The sequence below is a fragment of the Erpetoichthys calabaricus genome, chromosome 18, assembly GCF_900747795.2.
Source record: "Erpetoichthys calabaricus chromosome 18, fErpCal1.3, whole genome shotgun sequence".
Classification (NCBI taxonomy): domain Eukaryota; kingdom Metazoa; phylum Chordata; class Cladistia; order Polypteriformes; family Polypteridae; genus Erpetoichthys; species Erpetoichthys calabaricus.
In genome coordinates this window covers 37,868,543-37,889,464 of record NC_041411.2, presented here as the reverse complement: position 1 = coordinate 37,889,464, position 20,922 = coordinate 37,868,543, and the positions used below count along the sequence as shown (strand labels likewise).

The 20,922-nt window shown below is 40.1% G+C and overlaps 1 protein-coding gene across 2 annotated transcripts in view; it reads left to right on the top strand.

Annotated features, from left to right (window-relative positions):
• Nucleotides 1-20,922, top strand: part of slc6a6b (solute carrier family 6 member 6b) — a 131,470-nt gene that overhangs the window by 43,414 nt on the left and 67,134 nt on the right. For both annotated transcript variants that reach the window (XR_007933912.1, XM_028825114.2), the window contains exon 4: nt 18,916-19,150. Coding sequence is in view for 1 of the 2 variants with exons in the window: in XM_028825114.2 (XP_028680947.2) it covers nt 18,916-19,150 (235 nt within the window). In the remaining variant the exon portion in view is untranslated. The remainder of the gene's footprint in view (nt 1-18,915; nt 19,151-20,922) is intronic.

Here is a 20,922-nt window from a genome sequence, read left to right as displayed (position 1 = left end):
TTATTCAGGAAAGTCTCATCTTGTTATTACCGAAGCAGGCAGTGCAGTCCTGGCAAAGACTAAGACTGTGAGAAAACAGGCTCCGAAAAAAAAAAAACTGATTTTGAACACACATCACCTTTTTGTATGCCAGACTATAAATCATTAAACTAAACAAATAAGAGGCTGCTAAGTGTGTCAATAGCATTGCCTGACGGCATCAGATATTGAGCACAGCTACAAAAAGAATGTCCCGTTTTTAATTTTATGGTAACGTCAGTATTTGGAAAATTGTAATTCACCAGATGTGCTGCGGTAGCCCATTCTAAGCTTACACTCCATGCCACTATTTATTCATAATGTTTATAGAGAAAAGCCAAGCAAAATGACACCTTTTATTGGCTAACTAAAAAGATTACAATATGCAGGCTTTCAAGGAAACTCAGGCCCCTTCTTCAGGCAAGATGTAATCATCATAATGTTTATAAAGTGCAAAGTATTCACAGCGCATCACCTTTTCCACATTTTGTTATGTTACAGCCTTATTCCAAAATGGATTAAATTCGTTTTTTTCCTCAGAATTCTACACACAAGTTTACTTGAGGTTTTTGCAAATTAATTAAAAAAATTGAGAAAGCACATGTACATAAGTATTCACCGCCTTTGCCGTGAAGCTCAAAATTGAGCTCAGGTGCATCCTGTTTCCCCTGATCATCCTTGAGATGTTTCTGCAGCTTCATTGGAGTCCACCTGTGGTAAATTCAGTTGATTGGACATGATTTGGAAAGGCACACACCTGTCTATATAAGGTCCCACAGTTAACAGTTCATGTCAGAGAACAAACCAAGCATGAAGTCAAAGGAATTGTCTGTAGACCTCTGAGACAGGATTTTCTTAAGGCACAAATCTGGGGAAGGTTACAGAAAAATTTCTTCTGCTTTGAAGGTCCCAATGAGCACAGTGGCTTCCATCATCTGTAAGTGGAAGAAGTTCGAAACCACCAGGACTCTTCCTAGAGCTGGCCGGCCATCTAAACTGAGCGATCGGGGGAGAAGGGCCTTAGTTAGGGAGGTGACCAAGAACCCAATGGTCACTCTGTCAGAGCTCCAGAGGTCCTCTGTGGAGAGAGGAGAACCTTCCAGAAGGACAACCATCTCAGCAGCAATCCACCAATCAGGCCTGTATGGTAGAGTGGCCAGACAGAAGCCACTCCTTAGTAAAAGGCACATGGCAGCCTGCCTGGAGTTTGCCAAAACGCACCTGAAGGACTCTCAGACCATGAGAATGAAACTTCTCTGGTCTGATGAGACAAAGATTGAACTCTTTGGTGTGAATGCCAGGCGTCACGTTTGGAGGAAACCAGGCACCGCTCATCACTAGGCCAATACCATACCTACAGTAAAGCATGGTGGTGGCAGCATCATGCTGTGGGGATGTTTTTCAGTGGCAGGAACTGGGAGACTAGTCAGGATAAAGGGAAAGATGACTGCAGCAATGTACAGAGACATCCTGGACGAAAACCTGCTCCAGAGCGCTCTTGACCTCAGACTGGGGCGACGGTTCATCTTTCAGCAGGACAATGACCCTAAGCACACAGCCAAGATATCAAAGGAGTGGCTTCAGGACAACTCTGTGAATGTCCTTGAGTGGCCCAGCCAGAGCCCAGACTTGAATCCGATTGAACATCTCTGGAGAGATCTTAAAATGGCTGTGCACCGACGCTTCCCATCCAACCTGATGGAGCTTGAGAGGTGCTGCAAAGAGGAGTGGGCGAAACTGGCCAAGGATAGGTGTGCCAAGCTTGTGGCATCATATTCAACAAGACTTGAGGCTGTAATTGCTGCCAAAGGTGCATCGACAAAGTATTGAGCAAAGGCTGTGAATACTTATGTACATGTGATTTCTCAGTTTATTTATTTTTAATAAATTTGCAAAAACCTCAAGTAAACGTTTTTCACGTTGTCATTATGGGGTGTTGTGTGTAGAATTCTGAGGAAAAAAATGAATTTAATCCATTTTTGAATAAGGCTGTAACATAACAAAATGTGGAAAAAGTTATGCGCTGTGAATACTTTCCGGATGCACTGTATATTCACTGTATGTGTGGTCAGAGTAAAGAAGCTAAAGTTATGCATGTAAACAAGCATAACATATCTAGAGTTTACAGAACTAGTGGCCTATAAATAATGCAGCCCTGTTTGCTACATATAGAGTAAAAGGCACTATAAAAATGTTTGATTGATTGTTTACTAAAACGTGGAATTCTTAATTGTAATATTGTAAATTTAATCTCCAGCTTTGTGTCAGTATGTGACACAGACTGAATCACTTAACCAGCACGCACTACGAATATAAATTAAACATATATCTAAGAGTTTCGATATTAGCAGTATCTAAGCAGTATAAATAAGCACTAAGGAAGAAGTCAAAAGGACTGGGGTGCCAGGTGTAACAAACGTTGTTTATTGCCGAGTTTGATTTGACTAAGTAAGCCATTAGTATGACTATGCAGAGTAGTCCCTTTGGGTCATAAAACAGATTTGAATTGGTTGTTAGGGCACAGACTGGTGGGCATGGTAGTAGGTACAAGTCAGGGACGAGGTTCTTTAGGTCATCTACTTCTGCACTACAAAGTAAACAGACAGGCATGTGACTCCACCGGCTTCTCCTACAAGCCCTCTTTGTGTTTTCCTTCATTTGAGGAATGGCTACATTCTACACAGTGTATGTATCTAGCGCACTCACTCCCTCTGCATTTCATTTCTTCCCATTTGTATGTATGTATATCTGTAGAAATAAAATCATAATCCGTGAAATCAGTGTGTTCACCAATCATGCAGAAATGTCTAAACCGATTAAGGTTTTGCATGTGCGTTGCCATTGGTCCAACTGAAAATACAGGCTATATAGCATTATATAGCGTAATGGAGTGATAGTGCCGACATGGGGGCTACATTTCCCATCAGGCTGCAGGAAAGCACTGGGGGGTGATGGGGGTACATGGTCACCAACCCACATGAAGGTTTGTACTGACCAAAGCGTTTTCTTCTCATTCATGGTGGATAGGAATTTGATTGTTTTTCATGACTACAGCTTTTGTCTAACAGTATGTCTTTTTGTCTCATCCCATCGTGGGTTGTGTTTAACTATGTTGAACTTCCTAAAGACAGTTTTCCCCATTTATTGTCATTCAGACGCCTTTCTGAGAAATGTATTAGTCCAAAAAGGGTATACAGTGTAGCTAAACCCTTAAGGAGCAATATTGCTTTCTTTTAGCTCTCCACAAAAAAGCTTTTGAAACTCCAGCACACAATTTTAGTCATTTGTGGAACTGCATGCAAAATGAAGTTTAGCACCAAATTGGTGAAACTGTATATGAAAGGAAACTTGGCTGTTTCTTACCACTACCTATTATTTTGCGATGTTATATTATACGTAACCATCAGAGCGCGATTTGGACCGCCACGCAAGGACAGTGGCAGCCTGCTCCATGTTGGTCAAACACACAGATAAGAATTTCATTGCACTGTCTGCATGTGACAATAATTGTGAAATGAACGGATACATTTTTTATTAAAGAAATTTAATTTTAATTTTTTGAAAAAGTCAAAACTATTGTACACCTATATATCATTACTAAGTGTGATAGAGACAAGCCATGATGAAACAGAATGAAACTTGATTTTTAGTTCAGAATATTGTAGAAAGAGAACAACTAAGGATTTGGACATTGGTAACTTTTATTTGTTTTTTTACTATAAGACATTAACTTAAGTTCATTTTTTGATGAAGCACCTATAATTTAGACATTGATGCTAATACAGCATCATAAATTCTAGCAATTTAGAATCAACACTGAAGAATCACCTTTTGAATCGTCTGTATAACACTATCAAATACTGCACTGTTGCTGTCTTCTGTAATAATATGGAGACCTCCATTGATGTCTGTGAACTTAAATGAACTTAAAATGCTGTTTTCTGCAGTCCATGGATTCCATCACACAACAAGCCATCCAGTTTATTAATGTGGGATTAAAAACCATTTTGTGAAACCACACTAAACCAGGAAATACAAAGTCTTATCATTCATGTTTTCAACCCAGCAAGGACTTACCACAATTATGGAATCTAATCATACACATAAAGGGCAAATTCATGACTTATGAGAGCAAGCAAATTGATAGTTATAAGAGAGGTAGTGTAGATGAAGGATGACGCACCTTCATCTCAGCAGGCCTTAACAAGAGCATCAACACATAAAGTCTACCTTGACCCATAATATAAATACACCCCAGCAGCACTTGGTACTTTGGCTAGTGTCATAAATATCTTGTCCTTACCTTGGGTTTTAAGGTGCTCAAAGGTCATCAGATGGGGCCCCTTGTATTTACTTTCTTTATTTCAAACACTGAACACTGACAGAGTAACTTTAATTCATGTTTACATAGCAACCTGGCAGCAGCTCTTCACAACAGAGAGCACTGACCTCAAGAAGTCAGTGCTGAGTAGAATTCAATATCATCTTCTTTCTCAGAATCAGACTCTTAGCAATTGGTTTTCAAATACAGAGTGTGAAGTTCTGAAAGAGAAGCTTGGCATGATGATTACTCTTCTTTGGTGCAACCAAAAGTTGTAAGCAATAATATGATTAAGTGCCTCTAAATCAGGGGTCGCCAACTCTGGTTCTGGAGGACCGCCGTGGCTGCAGGTTTTCATTCTAACCCTTTTCTTAATGAGCGACCTGTTTTTGCTGCTAGTTAACTTCTTTTGAACTAATTTTAATGGACTTGCTCTTGAAGACTCAGACCTCTTAATTGTTTCTTTTTCCTTAATTAGCAGTCAAACAATAATGAGATATGAAATGAACCAAAACAACAGGTGTCCATCATACAATATTTTAAAATAAAGAAAGATGAAGGTCTCAGGAATGTCAATCTTCTCAGGTCCCCAAAACATTTTAATAGAGCTCTTAGAAAGAGAAAATCAATAATTTTGGAAATGTCTGCTAATGCACCACGAGAGCAGCAACAAGCCACGAAATTAAAGAACGAGTTTAATTAACAACAAGAACTGGCACCTCATTAAGCAACTGGTTAGAGTGAAAGTGGTTGGAGTTTGACGCCCTCACTTAGTTGGTCTTTTGTTGGCTCCCACGCTTCACATTTCATTTCTGTTTGGGTGCCATTTAAGGAAAGAACTGAAGCAATTGAGAGGAATGATGAAGAAATTCAGGGGAGCAAATCTTAAAAAAGCAATTCAATTAAAATGAATTCACAAGACGTTAATTAGCAGCTGTAACAGATAGAGGCACTGTCGACCCCTTGAACCCTCAGATCACACCTCAGACACCAGATAAAAGTCCAATATGACTTTATTTTATAATAATAATGTGCACCAAACACTCTACACTCCACTATACTCATATAATGCACAATAATACAATCAATAATTAATCCTCCACTCCCAGACGCATTGCCACCCTTCCACCCAGCTCAGCTCAACGTCTGGGATTTCCCACAATCCTTTTATAGTCCTTGACCCGGAAGTGGTTTTGTCCCTCAGTCCATGTGACTTTCTATCACTTCTGGGTCAGGTAAAAACTTCTCCTTTTCTTTAGCCCGGAAGTATATCATTTCTTCCGTTCCCGTGACTTGGAAATACTTCCGGGCTTTACGGAAAGCATAAATCCCTGGGCCTCCCTGCAGCGACTCCTGGAGGCCCCCATGGTATCCAGCAGGGCTGTGAAGAAAAACTTCAAGGTCCATGATTCCCTGCTGGCATTCGGGGCACCTCCATCTTGCAAGGAGGGCTCCATCTGGCGGCTTGGAGGTGTTGGCCGGAATATATGGCCAGCAATCCCTCACACAGCACAAACAGGGCACTCATTAAAAAAGGGGTTAGAATGAAAACCTGCAGCCAGGACCGGGCTTGGCGACCCCTCCTCTAAATGATTTGACTTGTCATGAGAATCTTGAGGCCGAGAAATTTCGGAGGTCCCATCACTTTGTTTACAAATATAGCTTAGCACGGCTTCAGCCCCATCTGAAGATGGGAAGGGGAGGGCTCTGGATAGTAGAAGTTGCAATCCCTTTTGCAGAAGCTGTCTTATCTGAAGTATTTGCTTGTCAAATGAGGAACTGTGTGTTGCATGGGTCAGCATCTCTGAGGGAACTGTGCAAAGTCTTTGTGTTTTATATGTATACTGTATCTGCATCTATATACAATATCAGTGATACACATATAGGTGTGAGCTACACATCGCTACTACTGGTAGTTTTACAAATCAGAACACAGACCCAAAACAGCTATCCAAATATTTATATTAACATTTAGATACCACTACAATAGGATTACAGAGAGATGAAGCCTGTCTCTGGAGTACTGAACAGAAGACATGGATCTATTACGGTATACACGTACATGCCCCCAAGCACACTTCCAATATAGAGCCATCAATTAAACTAACACTCTTATGTTACAATGTCCAAGAAAACCCATCAAGAAATTGTCCATGTGGACACAAGGAGAATATGAAAACTCTGCAAAGATCGTGGCGGTATTAGTATTTGAAGTAAAGTTTCTGCTAGCTACACCAATGTGCCACGCCAATTCGATCATTCCACCCTTTAAATTTTTCAATCTGCTTAATCCAATACTGTACATGGTCACAGGGAGTCAGTGCCTATCGAACTAGTACTGGGCATTAAGGTGTACCTAACTCATCACTTTAGGGCACAACTCATTGAACCACACTCACCCAAGCTAATACACCACGTGCATGTCATAAAGTGTGTTAAACATAACAGTGATTTGAATGGAGATTAGTGTGCCTTAAAGATAAGCAAAATGTCATGGCTTGTATGCAAAGCGCACAACCACCATAAAACAACATCACTGAAGAGCAGGCAGAGAAAATCAGCTCCACCCTAAATACGACAACCGCAACATTTATTTCTATAGCACATTTTCATACAAATAATGTAGCTCAAAGTGCTTTACATGATGAAGAAAGAGAAAAAAAAGACAAAATAAGAATTAAAATAAGAGAACACTAATTAACTTAGAATAAAAGTAATGTCCAATGGCCAGAGAGGACAGAAAAAAACAAAAAAAACTCCAGATGGCTGGAGAAAAAAAATAAAATCTGCAGGGGTTCCAGGCCACGAGACCACCCAGCCCTCTCTAGGTATTCTATCGAACATAAATGACCTCATTCAGTCCTCATTGTATTCAGGGTTCTCATGGAAGGACTTGATGATGATGGTCATGTGGACTTCTGGTCTTTAATCCATCAATCTAGGGACATCACAGTGCTTTGATCAGGTGGTGGTAGCGCAGGTCGCCACCACAGAAAATTGGAAAAAGAACAGAAGAGAGAGTAGGGGTTAGTACGGATTTTGGAGCCACCATGAATGATAATGATAATTAATTGAATATATAGAGCATCAGGATTAAACTAAAATGAAGTTAAGAGAAGGCCATGTTAAAGTAATGTGTTTTCAGCAGTTTTTTAAAATGCTCCAACGTATCAGCCTGGCAAATTCCTATTGGTAAGCTATTCCAGATTTTAGGTGCATAACAGCAGAAGGCCGCCTCACCACTTCTTTTAAGTTTAGCTCTTAAAATTCTAAGCAGACACTCATTTGAAGATCTAAGGTTACGATTTGGAATATAAGATGTCAGACATTCCGAAATATAGGATGGAGCGAGATTATTTAATGCTTTGTAAACCATTAGCAGTATTTTAAAGTCAATTCTAATGGCACAGCTAACCAATGTAGTGACATCAAAACTGGAGAAATGTGCCCAGATTTTCTTTTCCTAGTTAGGATTCTAGCAGCTGCATTCTGCACTCGTTGCAATCGATTTATGTCTTTTTTGGGTAGTCCTGAGAGGAGTGCGTTACAATAATCTAGCCGAATAAAAACAAAAGCGTGAACTAATTTCTCAGCATCTTTCAATGATATAAGAGGTCTAACTTTTGCTATATTTCTTAAGTGAAAAAATGCTGTCCTAGTGATCTGATTAATATGTGATTTAAAATTCAGGTCACAGTCAACAGTTACCCCTAAATACCCATTTTTTAAATATATTACAGTGGAAATTAAAACAAAAGTTTCACTTTAACGTTTGGATTATGCTGTCAATGACATCCTGATATTTTAGAAATTAAAGAGAATTTCATAATGAATAAATAAGGAGCTAAAATAGAAGTTTCAAAAAGAAAAAAATAGCCAAATAAGGCATACAAGACAAATAACTCCAGTGCTAACTTTAGGGCTCATGAGAGCTACGGTTAAAAAGGATAATAGGAAAGCTAAAAGGCGATTAGAGAGAAATAGTGCAGAACATGTATAGAGTGGCCCAAAGAGATTCTTTCATCATTGTATTAGTAAAATAAAGGTAAAGGAGGACATGAAGTGCATTAGAAGAAGTAAGGGAGAATTAAAATACACAGACCGTGTAAGAAGAAGAAGAAGTCGATAACCACCCATATTACAGGTAATATCAATGAGGCACTTAGTGATCTGGAAATGTGTAGTGAGAAAACTGCTGTTTAGATTAAAAATACTAAAATCTAACAAATCACCAAGATCAGATAACATCTGCCCTAGGGTACTTAAGAAGGTTAATGACTACATACAGTATACAGGTGCTGGTCATAAAATTAGAATATCATGACAAAGTTGATTTATTTCAGTAATTCCATTCAAAAAGTGAAACTTGTATATTAGATTCATTCAGTACACACAGACTGATGTATTTCAAATGTTTATTTCTTTTAATGTTGATGATTATAACTGACAACTAATGAAAGTCCCAAATTCAGTATCTCAGAAAATTAGAATATCAATTAAGACCAATGCAAAAAAAAAGATTTTTAGAAATGGTGGCCAACTGAAAGGTATGAACATGAAAAGTATGAGCATCTACAGCACTCAATATTTAGTTGGGGCTCCTTATCCTGGATTACTGCAGCAATGCGGCGTGGCATGGAGTCGATCAGTCTGTGGCACTGCTCCGGTGTTATGAGAGCCCATGTTGCTCTGATAGTGGCCTTCAGCTCTTCTGAATTGTTGGGTCTGGCGTATTGCATCTTCCTCTTCACAATACCCCATAGATTTTCTATGGAGTTAAGGTCAGGCGAGTTTGCTGGCCAATCAAGAACAGGGGTACCATGGTCCTTAAACCAGGTACTGGTAGCTTTGGCACTGTGTGCAGGTGCCAGGTCCTGTTGGAAAATGAAATCTGCATCTCCATAAAGTTCGTCAGCAGCAGGAAGCATGAAGTGCTCTAAAACTTCCTGGTAGACGGCTGCGTTGACCTTGGACCTCAGAAAACACAATGGACCAACACCAGCAGATGACATGGCACCCCAAACCATCACTGACTGTGGAAACTTTACACTGGACTTCACGCAACATGGATTCTGTGCCTCTCCTCTCTTCCTCCAGACTCTGGGACCTTGATTTCCAAAGGAAATGCAAAATTCACTCAGCAGCAGTCCAGTCCTTTTTGTCTTTAGCCCAGGCGAGACGCTTCTGATGCTGTCTCTTGTTCAAGAGTGGCTTGACACAAGGAATGCGACAGCTGAAACCCATGTCTTGCATACGTCTGTGCGTGGTGGTTCTTGAAGCACTGACTCCAGCTGCAGTCCATTCTTTGTGAATCTCCCCCACATTTTTGAATGGGTTTTGTTTCACAATCCTCTCCAGGGTGCGGTTATCCCTATTGCTTGTACACTTTTTTCAACCACATCTTGTCCTTCCCTTCGCCTCTCTATTAATGTGCTTGAACACAGAGCTCTGTGAACAGCCAGCCTCTTTAGCAATGACCTTTTGTGTCTTGCCCTCCTTGTGCAAGGTGTCAATGGTCATCTTTTGGACAACTGTCAAGTCAGCAGTCTTCCCCATGATTGTGTAGCCTACAGAACTCGACTGAGAGACCATTTAAAGGCTTTTGCAGGTGTTTGGAGTTAATTAGCTGATTAGAGTGTGGCACCAGATGTCTTCAATATTGAACCTTTTCACAATATTCTAATTTTCTGAGATACTGAATTTGGGACTTTCATTAGTTGTCAGTTATAATCGTCAACATTAAAAGAAATAAACATTTGAAATACATCAGTCTGTGTGTAATGAATGAATCTAATGTACAAGTTTCACTTTTTGAATGGAATTACTGAAATAAACCAACTTTGTCATGATATTCTAATTTTATGACCAGCACCTATACATCTATAGGCCACAACATTAACATTAAAACCACTGACAGGTGAAGAGAGTAGCATTTATTATCTCGTTACAATGGCACCTGTCAAGGGCTGGCATTCAGCAAGTGAACAGTTCGTTCTTGAAGGTGATGTGTTAGAAGCAGGAAAAATGGGCAAGCGTAAGGAATCTCAGCAACATTGACAAGAGTCAAATTGTGATGGCTAGACAACTAGATTAGAGCATCTCCAAAATGGCAGGTTTTGTGAGGTGTTCCCAGTACCAATCAAAAATGGTTCAAGGAAGGACAACCAGTGAAAAGGTGATAGGGTCATGAGCACCTAAGGTTCATTGATGTGCATGGGGAGCGAAGGCTAGCCTGTCTGGAATGATCACACAGAAGAGCTATTGTAGCTCAAAAACATAATGCTGGCCATGAGAAGAAGGTGTCAGAACATACAGTGCATTGCACCTTGCTGTATATGAGGCTGTGTAGCCGCAGGAGTCAGATTGCCCATCCTGACTCGTGTCCACTGCAGAAAGTGCCTGCACTGGGCATGTGAGCATCAGAACTTGTCCATGGAACAGTGGAAGAAGGTGGCCTGTTCTGATGAATCACGTTTTCTTTTAGATCATGTAGACAGCCGTGTGTGTGTGTGTGTGTGTGTGCGTCATTTACCCAGGGAAGAGATGACAGCAGGATGCACTATGGGAAGAAAGCAAGTGGGCAGAGGCAGTGTGATGCTCTGAGTGATGTTTTGCTGGGAAGCCTTGGGTTCTGCCATTCATGTGGATGTTACTTTGACATATACCACCTACCTAAAGATTGTTGCAGACCACTAACATGGCAAAAGTATTCCCTGATGGCAGGACAATGCACCATACCACACTGTAAAAATTGCTCAGGATTGATTTGAGGGATATGCAAAGAGTTCAAGGTATTGACTTCAAATTCCCCAGATCTCAGTCTGATCGAGCAAAACAATCCAATCCATTGAGGACCCACCTCACAACTTACATGACTTAAAGGATATGCTGCTAACGTCTTGGTACCAAATACCACAGGACACTTTCATAGGTCTCGTGGAGTCCATGCCTCAATGGTTCAGAGCTGTTTTGGTGGCACTAGGGGGACCTACACAATATCAGCAGGTGCTTTTACCGCTGTAGCTGATCAGTTTATAAACCCTTGACTTATCATTTTTGATAATCATTGCACTCTGGGGAAGTTCCTATAGCCCGGAAACTAGCAAATATGGTCTCTTTTCAATAAAAAAGGTGATTGGTCTGATCTAAATGTAGGAAACTAAGTTTAACATGTATCATGGGTAAATTAATGGAAAGAGTTATTAAGAAGGTTAACAATAGCACAAGAGTGAAAAGGATCAGGAGAAAAGATGTAGTTGGAGGGCTAGCAAAGGTTAGAACCAGGAATTGAACATCAAGACCATAGCTGAGAATCAAAGATTTGAAGTCAAAAAAGCAGAAAATGTTGCTAGCAAAGTACAAACAAAGTAGATTTTTTTTAACCACAAAGAAGTGAGGGTGTTAGCCGTAATCTCATGTCCTAATTGATAACCTTTTTATCACGGGTAACCCTGACCACACGTTAACAAATTGCTGCATCCATAAGAAAACCAAAATGGTGAGCAAAGCGAAAAGTGTAAAAATCCACCTTAATAAAAGGATAAGAGTTATGTGTGTGTCTGTCTGGTTGCTGTATTTCTGTCATCCCATAAGATGGTACTGTTGGATAACATGATGTTTGTAATAGTAATTGCATGCACGCATGGAAAGTGAGCACATATGTTTTTGCGCATGTGTGAGAATAGCGTGCACCTTCAGTTGTTGTGTTTTTCGAGACTTGAAAATAAAGAGCATTCTAGCAAATGAGAAACGGTGTACTTTGTATACACAACAGGTACATCGTGAACATTTTTACTAACAAAATGCATTAGTCATTCCAACAGAGAGCACATCACAAACATTAACACTGCCTTTACGATTCCCACACCAAATGGCATATAACAGGGACCTGTGTTGATTACTTAAATTTAAAACTATCTTAGACATGTAACACAGCTAGTCATTGCATAAAGTCAAAACCAGAAAACAACATCAGAGATGAATTCCTTGAATTCAAACCCACCCCCCTAAGAGTGCACAAACCGAAATAGGCAGCATAAATAGGTTGAAATAAATTAAGGACAGAACGCTGGTATAACACTGTAAAGCAGCAGTGCTAATCAATGTACCGCCGTGGTACTGCCTCTGTATAAAAGAACCATATAAATCAACGACTGTGAACAAACATTTACATGCATATGCTTGCTTGATGCAAAAGTTCAGTCCTAGGTGGGCTTTATTTATTTTGAGCTGGCTGAATGAGTCAGTTTGACCTAGTGGAGAGGTCATTTATACTTTTAAACATCATATGATACAATGTGTGACCCTAGTTAGGTTGACACCTAACCACCATCTGCAAAAAACAAAGATGCTGTGTAGTCATATGGTTATGTCTGGTTTTCTCTAGTGCTAGTCTTACAGTTGAAGTTAGAAGTTTACATACAATTATATTAACAAAGTGAATACAAACTGTGAACATGGTTAGAAAAAATTACTTTTGCCCTGCACAAAGCACTGTAGATGTCTTTAACGCTATGCCAAATGTATAGCTTGTTAGTATAAAATCTGTGTAAGGGTTATAAAGTTAGTTTTAAAGAATTCACCCTAAGTGTATGTAAATGTCTGACTTCAACTGTAAGTGATAAGCAAATTCCATCTTTGAATCTGCTTGCCTTGGGAAGCAGCAATAACAATATGGCCTGCAGTGGTTATGGAAATAAAGAGTGCTTTGTTTGCAGTCAGGCTATCGGGACCTTGGAATGTATTGCCAGGCTAAATTTGTTTAGTGCTGCCCCCTCCTACACCCTGTAAACCTGTAAACAGCTGAGGCACTGGCTCTGAGATGGCATTACAGAAGAACCACAAAGTAGTCAGTGTCAACAGGTGCAAAAATTGTTGGCGCCGTACTGAATGTTTTTGGCTTTGCTCCCTCCCGCTGGCACATAGCAGGTTTCTTAATTTTAATAGTTGTAGTCATAAAAATGGGAAGGCTTTGAATTCACTTAATAAGGCAGAGGCCCGTAGATTAGCTATGACACTGGTGTTCTTCCTTACCAGGCACTTTATTATCTTTGCCAACAGTGGGTTTGGGGTTAATGAAACATTATAATCCTGTTGAGGGTAACATGGTGATGATTGGTCAGTCCATCTATACAGGAATCCAGAAAGGTGAAGTGTCTTAGAAAGGAAAAGTCAAATGTTTAGGGAAAAAAATAGTCAAAGTTTGAGCTTTAGTCCAGCTGGGACCACGTGGCACGATTTAAAGACTGCTGTTCACAAATCAGCAAATACATGGAGTTTCTGTAATTTTAAAAATAGAATGAGTACAGGTCACAGTGTCCAGGTAAAGACTTATTCGGAAAGATTCATGGCTAGAACAGGTGACTCAAAGGAGGAGGAGGAGGTTGCTAGCATACGTTACCGCACCCACCACACAACAAATCACCTCAGGATCCCAAATCAGGACTCGAGCGCAGCCATGCAACACCTCAGGACCACACTCGTTCAAATGGAGAGGAACAGTGTGAGGTTTATTTTTTGCAGTGGCTGGAGTGTCCATCCTGCCACCAACCTCCAAGTTTTCTCTACAAGTTGGAGGACTTGCTTGCAGGGCTGGATACAGGTTAACGTCATTCCCAGGTCGGAGCAATTACAGGTTAAGGGCCTCGCTCAAGGGCCGAATAAAGTGGTATCACTTTTGGCATTTACAGGATTCATACTGGCAACCTTCCAACTGCCAGTGCAGATCTGTAGCCTCAGGGCCACCACTCTGCCCCAGTGACACAAAGCAGATGACAAATTAAAGAACCCATTGTTCTTCATCAATCCATTTTCAAACTCTCAAACTATTATAAATTACCATGACCGCCATACATTCTGACTCGGCCTCCTTTTAGGTGCCCTGGACATTACATTTACCACACACCTGTTTTATATTACCGTATATACTCGCGTTTAAGTTCTCCCGCAGATAAGTCGGGGCTTGATGTTACTGTATAATTTCCGGTATTTTATAATGTCGGTCATATAAGTCAAATGCGGAAAACTCACGCTATTGGTCCAAGAGATTATGTATGACATGCTAACGCCCCCTGAGAGAGTAACCACGGAGCACACTGCCCTTTTTTTTCCTATGTATTCCGAAGCGACGTTTGCACTGTTTTGTGCTTTTTGTATCTCACACTCTCATATGCTGTTATCGTAAGAGCATCCATTATCTATGATGGAGCGTTCGATCAGAAGAAAATATGAAGCTGGTTTTAAATTAAAAGTCGTTGAAGTGGCAAAAGAAATTGGTAACTGCACTGCTGCAACAAAATTCAATGTGTCTGAGAAACTGGTGCAAGATTGGAGGAGGCAAGAAGATGTTAAAAAATAAATTATGTGTCGTATTTTTGAATGGGTCTGATCTTATGATCGATTTTTTAGGTTTCAAGACCCGACTTATATGCGAGTATATACTGTAATTGTAGCAGTGACCCTACTTTTTAGAACATTTAGGATGTGTTCATGGGTAGTGACCAAACAAGGCACCTTAAATACAGTGGTGGAATTCACTAAATGACTCCAAGGTCATGGAAGTGTTCAAAATGTACAGCAGCTATACAAAACTATGACTGCCATGTTTCAGGGGTTCATGATTCTTTGATTTATGTTATGTTAATGTTACTTTTGTTGATTATGAGCGCTATTCTTTGATTTTGTTTTTGTATGTAAGCTGCCTGTGTTATGTCCCATTTGTTTTTTTGGGTGGTCCCCCAAGAAATGGGTCCATCTGGAAATCACAGCCAGGAACTGTCCTCTGTTCTCTCACAGTTCCTGGTGGTTCATTTTGAATGTACTTGGGAATGGTGATTTTACTTGTGTTTATGTGATTTGCTGTATTTCTAGATTTTTGATGCTCTGCTCAGTGTTTTGACAATTCTTTGCATATTTGTATTGGGACTTGTTTGGTTTGGATTGCCTTTGTTATTACTGGCAATTCCTTTTTTGTCTTTTGTGTTCCTATAGAACTTCAATTCTTGTTGCAAGCAGTTTTGTGCAGAATAAATCTTTTTATTTATAAAGACTCTGTGTTTGCCCTATTACTAGCAGGGGATTGGTGGTGATATCCCCATCTGGTGGGCATTTTTGGAAGTGTTTTTAGGAATACGTGCATTGGGACTCCTAGTTCATGACAATAACATTTGGAACATGTTTAGTTCTTTATGAGGGCACTTTGCCAAAAGCCTTCACATTTCTGAGCTAACAAGAGGATGTTTAGAATGTTTACTACCACTAAAAACAAATTGCCCTAAATGCAGCAGGAAATCCATTAAAATCAATGTTAAAACAGAATAATACGGTTTTAGAAGCTTCACAAATGGTGGGACTTTCTTCACTTTTCATTAATTTGGGGGAAATGTAGAATAAGGCACAAGGTTTAATTCTGGACACATAAAATTTAGGATTCTTTTACTAATTTCAAAAATGAAAAATGGGCCATATTTGACCTGAAGATGTTGTGAGAGTTGTATCATTTGAACCAATCAGAAAGAGACTAAACGATTAAACTGCTGGTTTTTAATATCTCCTGTTTTATCTTTCACTGTTTCACTGAACTCGCCAGTTCTTTTCAACTGATTTCTCCAAAATGGCTTCAAGCTGAGTTAATAAAGGACCCCAAAGAATTACTATCACACTACTTGGCAACTTATTCTATGTATCTATGATTCTCTTAGTGAAGAAACTCTTTTTAATGTTTGTGTAAAATTTATCCTTAACCATAGTGCAATGTTCTTGTTGCAGAACTCATTGCAAAGTAACAGCCGGAAACCACTATATTAATTATTTTCATAATTTTGAATATATATGGAGCTTTATGGCATATCCATACATCTGTGCTTTGCCAAACCTGCATTATCCAGTTGAGGGCAGTGAGGCTTATTCCTGGCTGCATAAGGTAGAGACAGCAATCAAACCTGGATGGAGTGCTGGGTACATTCCACTCAGTCTTATATTTATCTCTTCCTTATAAAAAAAATCTTGGGACGAGACAAGACTTTTTTTTCCTGTGACGAGACGTGATCTTTTGAAGAGAGACACTTTCATGTCCCGCGAGATGGTCAAGTCACGTCATACTTACAACCTTTAGAAGCAAGTCCCATGAGACAGTGACTTTTGCAAGTCACGCCCTACTTACAACCATTTTCAAATAAGGCCACGGTCATCTAACTTGTCAGTTGTTGGAATGCTTTCAGCAGACACAATTTCTGTGCTTGCAGCTCTTAAAGAGTTTATACGTTCTAGATGACACATCAACAACTAAGCGAAGAAGAAAGAGCAGAGTGTCGAAAAGAGACCCCAAAGCATTGGAGAGAAAAGAATGCCAAAAAGAAAGCAAAAAAGAACAAAAATAATCTGTCCAAATTCTGAAAATAAGGAAAGTAAGGAGACTAGATTTTGTGCCAAGAGATTTAACCATGCCAGTGGCCGGAAAAAGACAAAGTAGAACGTCGTAAAGAATTCAAAAATGTTGGCGTGATACACATGCAGAGCAGGTTAGAGAAAATGGAAGTAGGAAAATTCGAAAATCTCAAAAAAATGATAGTAAAGATCAAATTCGCGAAAACAAACCGAAAATATTACTTGGTGAAATAACAGAACAGCGAAATGAGATCGCATAGTGTTTGAGGATGTCTGGAGAAGAAGAGAGACAAGGCAGTGAGGCAAAAGGACAGCTGCTGTACAGGCTTTTAAAAGTTCGAAGCGCTGCACAAAATGCAGATCACGCAGCCTGGCAGCAGCAGCAGCTGATCAAGCAAAGAGGAGGTAAAAAAAAAAACTATTTGTTTCCCATTGTATCACCATTTAAGAGTGGTTTTGGAGGAGCGACCCCATCTCCTTGGGGTGCGTTAAGCCCCCCTCTTCACAATGGAGCATAGTGCTGGCGGGGGAGGATGGGGTTGGTAAGTGAAGCGGGCAGGGGGTAAAGCCACCTTGTTGTTATATATATATACTAGCCGACGCCCGCCGTAGAATACGGCGGTGTAAGAATAGGAACGGAAAATGGTGAGAAAGGAATTCAGAAATCAAGAAGAAATAAATATTTCTTGAAAGATGCAGTGTGCATGTAGAATTTCCAGCCAAGCAGGATTACATGTGAAAGTGACAAATAAATCAGGCTTTCCGAATTTACGTACTATGGCCATGGCATCCTGATAGTTTTGTTGCATATATCTTGGACTTCCTGGAAATGTGGACGGTAATGTGATCATTTTACCTACACATATGTTGTTATTTTCAGCGTTTGCTTGCAGTGCGTCTGATAGTTCCACGCACAGATCTTGTTGATGTAATCTGAGATGGTTGAGACGCGCGCCCTCTGTTTTAACATACGCATCTACGACGTACTGTTGGAATAGTTTGCCGCTGGAGTGCAAAATACTAAATGTATTTTGGCATTGAGTAAGCCTTATTCACTTGGCGGTTCTTTTATTGGGAACATGTTGTAAATCTTTGCACCAGCCAATGTCTCCGTAAGGGAATAAAAATGGGTAAACCATTGGATCGCAATTCATATTGAGTGTGGAAATCTGTTTACAGGAGTTGCCTATGGGATAGATGCAAATGTCCCTTTCGGCAGGCGTTTTGCCATCTTCTCCGATGAAAATCACTGCAACATCGGTGTGACATGTCGGGGCATTGTATCGTCGTAAATCCTACCTAGGGTTTTCCTTGAAAACCATTCGTACAAATGCTGTTGGACTGGACTGACTGATTTCATGCATGTGTTTGTATGATTTAGTGAAGGGGTTGATGGTTCTGAGCATGGAATCTAGCTGGAGTAGTACATTTTCGCTGCATGCAGAGTTTGCTTTATTTTGTAAGCGTACTTCAGTAGCTTGCGCTGTGTCAAAAACATACAACTGTCCATATCCTGGAGAGGTAGAAGTGTTAGCATATAGTGGAGAGATTTGGTGATAAATTTGCCTGTGTATTTTAAAACAGTATGGTCCGTGGCCAGGAGGTTGAGTTATCTGTGCACCCATGGAAGCAAATGCTAGAGAAGGGTTGTATTCTCGAATGTGTTCATGATAATTTTTAGCTTCTGATGTTTGCTGTGTAAGAAGCTGTTGTAAAGACACAGGTGGCTCCCGCAAGGGTGGTAAAGCTACTTTATCATTGTGTCAGCACCTTGAGTACTTGTTGGATATATTACGCTCAGCAAGCCAGTATAGTGCATGATGTGGAATATGACAAATAGGAATCGAGAAATGTCGTGTCGGCTGCGTGTGGGCGGGGCCAGTTTTGAAGTGGAAGCAGGACGAACCAGAAGAGAAATATATATGAAATTTTTTCTCAGTAAACGCCATCTTAGCTCACATGAACAATAAGAGCGGTAATATAACAATTTCAAGGTATCAGATATGAACGGTATCTTTTGAAATGTATGGCATTGTCTATTGAGAAAGTATCAAGACTACTTTATGATTTAATACCAATAGTGCTTCCTTATGATGATGAATGAATTGATAAACTAACTACATCTCTATGAAAACGAGTAACTAGCCAATACCTGACATACTTTTTTTTTTGTCTTGTTCTCTTGTTTTTAGGTATTGGTTACGCTTCCATTGTGATTGTCTCCTTGCTTAACGTGTATTACATCGTCATCTTGGCATGGGGTCTGTACTACCTGTTTCAGAGTTTCCGCTCAGAGCTGCCATGGGCCAAGTGTGATCAGGAATGGAATACGCCCAGCTGCGTGGAGGACACATTTTGGCAGAACAAGACACTGTGGCTTTCAGTGAACATCACCAACTTTACCTCACCTGTCACTGAATTCTGGGAGTAAGTGAATCCTTTGAGATCATTAGTTCATTTCTAGGGTAACTTGAGAAATGTGTTTTTGTTTGTGCCCACATTGCAATGTCATTTCCTCTTGAGGTTTATTAGTTTATTCATGTTAGTGACTTCCTTATTAAGTTTATTCATTATTTACTTATTCATGCTATTTCATTTATTTATGCTTCAGACTGGACTTGTCTCAAAATACTGAGGAGCCATATAAGAAAGGGCAAAGACATTTTCCTTAGGAGACTGCATTCCTTTAATGCAGATAGTGACATCCTTTACATCTTCTACAACTCTGTGATGGCCAATGCAGTTTTCTATTCCGCGGTGTGCTGGGCTAGTAACATCACTTTAAGAACAGCTCACTAAATCAAAAAGCTATTTACATTTACGTTGATTTGCTTAGCTTTATCCAAAGCAATTTGCAAAGTAGGTCAAATGAATTGAGTAACATCAGTCTAGAGATGGTTTACAAAAGTTGATCATCACCACTGAAGAACTATAAAGCTAGCATAACTAAAAAAATATCAATTAACAGTACGTCAAATATCCACAGAGCAAAAGACATTCATTACCAATGTGACAGATTTTCACAGAACAGTAGGGTATTCAATCACTTCTTAAACACATCGCTGGAGTCAGCAGTTTAGATGGAGGTTGGTAGCTCCTTCCAACATCTAGGAGCTACATATTAAAAGTGTCTGGATTGAGATTTCATACCAGATGCTGTTCACTGGCAGACCTGAAGAGATGAGAAGAACCATAGCACCTAACCAGTGTCTTCATATAAACATGTGCTGATCCGTTGGCTACTCTGTAGGCAAGCATCAAGGATTTGAACTTAATATGGGCAGCTACAAGGGAGCCAATATAGCAAACTGAAGAGAGGAGTGACATAAGCCCATCTCGGCTGGCTGAATACAAGATAGGCAGCTGCATATTGGAACATCTGCTTGATAGCATACTCAGGTCCACCTGCTAGTACTGAGTTGCAGTAATCCAGATGTGACAACACCAAAACCTGGACCAGAAGTTGTGCTACATGTTCAGGCAGATAAGCTCTGCTTTTGTGGATGTTGTGCACAGTGAATCTGCATGAATGACAGACAGTTGAAATATGGTCAGTGGAAGATAGCTGCTTGAAAGTCACCACCATAAGGTTATGTACTGACTTGGCAGGTGTTAGTGACTATGAGTCATGCCAGAGAGTGATGGAGTGTTGAACAGACTGGCCGAAAGGTAAAACAAGAATCTCCATCTTTGCCAAAGCAGTAGATGGTGGAACTTCATCCAGAGTGAAATATCAGTAAGACATGCAGAAACTCTAGTCGGTACCATGTTGTCCTCAGGAGGAAATGACAGGTACAGCTGTGTATCATCAGAATAGCACTGGTATGACAAGCCATGGGTTTGGATGGTGACATCATGTAAAGAGGGAAGTGAAAAGAACTCTGCACCGATCCCACGTGGTGGGATCTGCTTAAGGTTATTGAAAAGGCAGGCCCAGTTATAGGATACATTATCAACTCACTGGAAATAGTAGGGAAGAAGAGAATTAAGAGAGAAGTGATGGGCATTATGAAGAATGCTGCACATCCTCTCTGTGACATACTAATGTTGAGGAATTTCAATCAACAGATTTCTCAGCAGAAGTGGGTTAAGAAACACTACAGGAGCTAATTTATATCAACAGCAATATCTAATATATAAATGTCTACACATGGAAGTGTGTCTGTTTGTCTGTCCAGCCCAGAAGTACGAGGCTACAG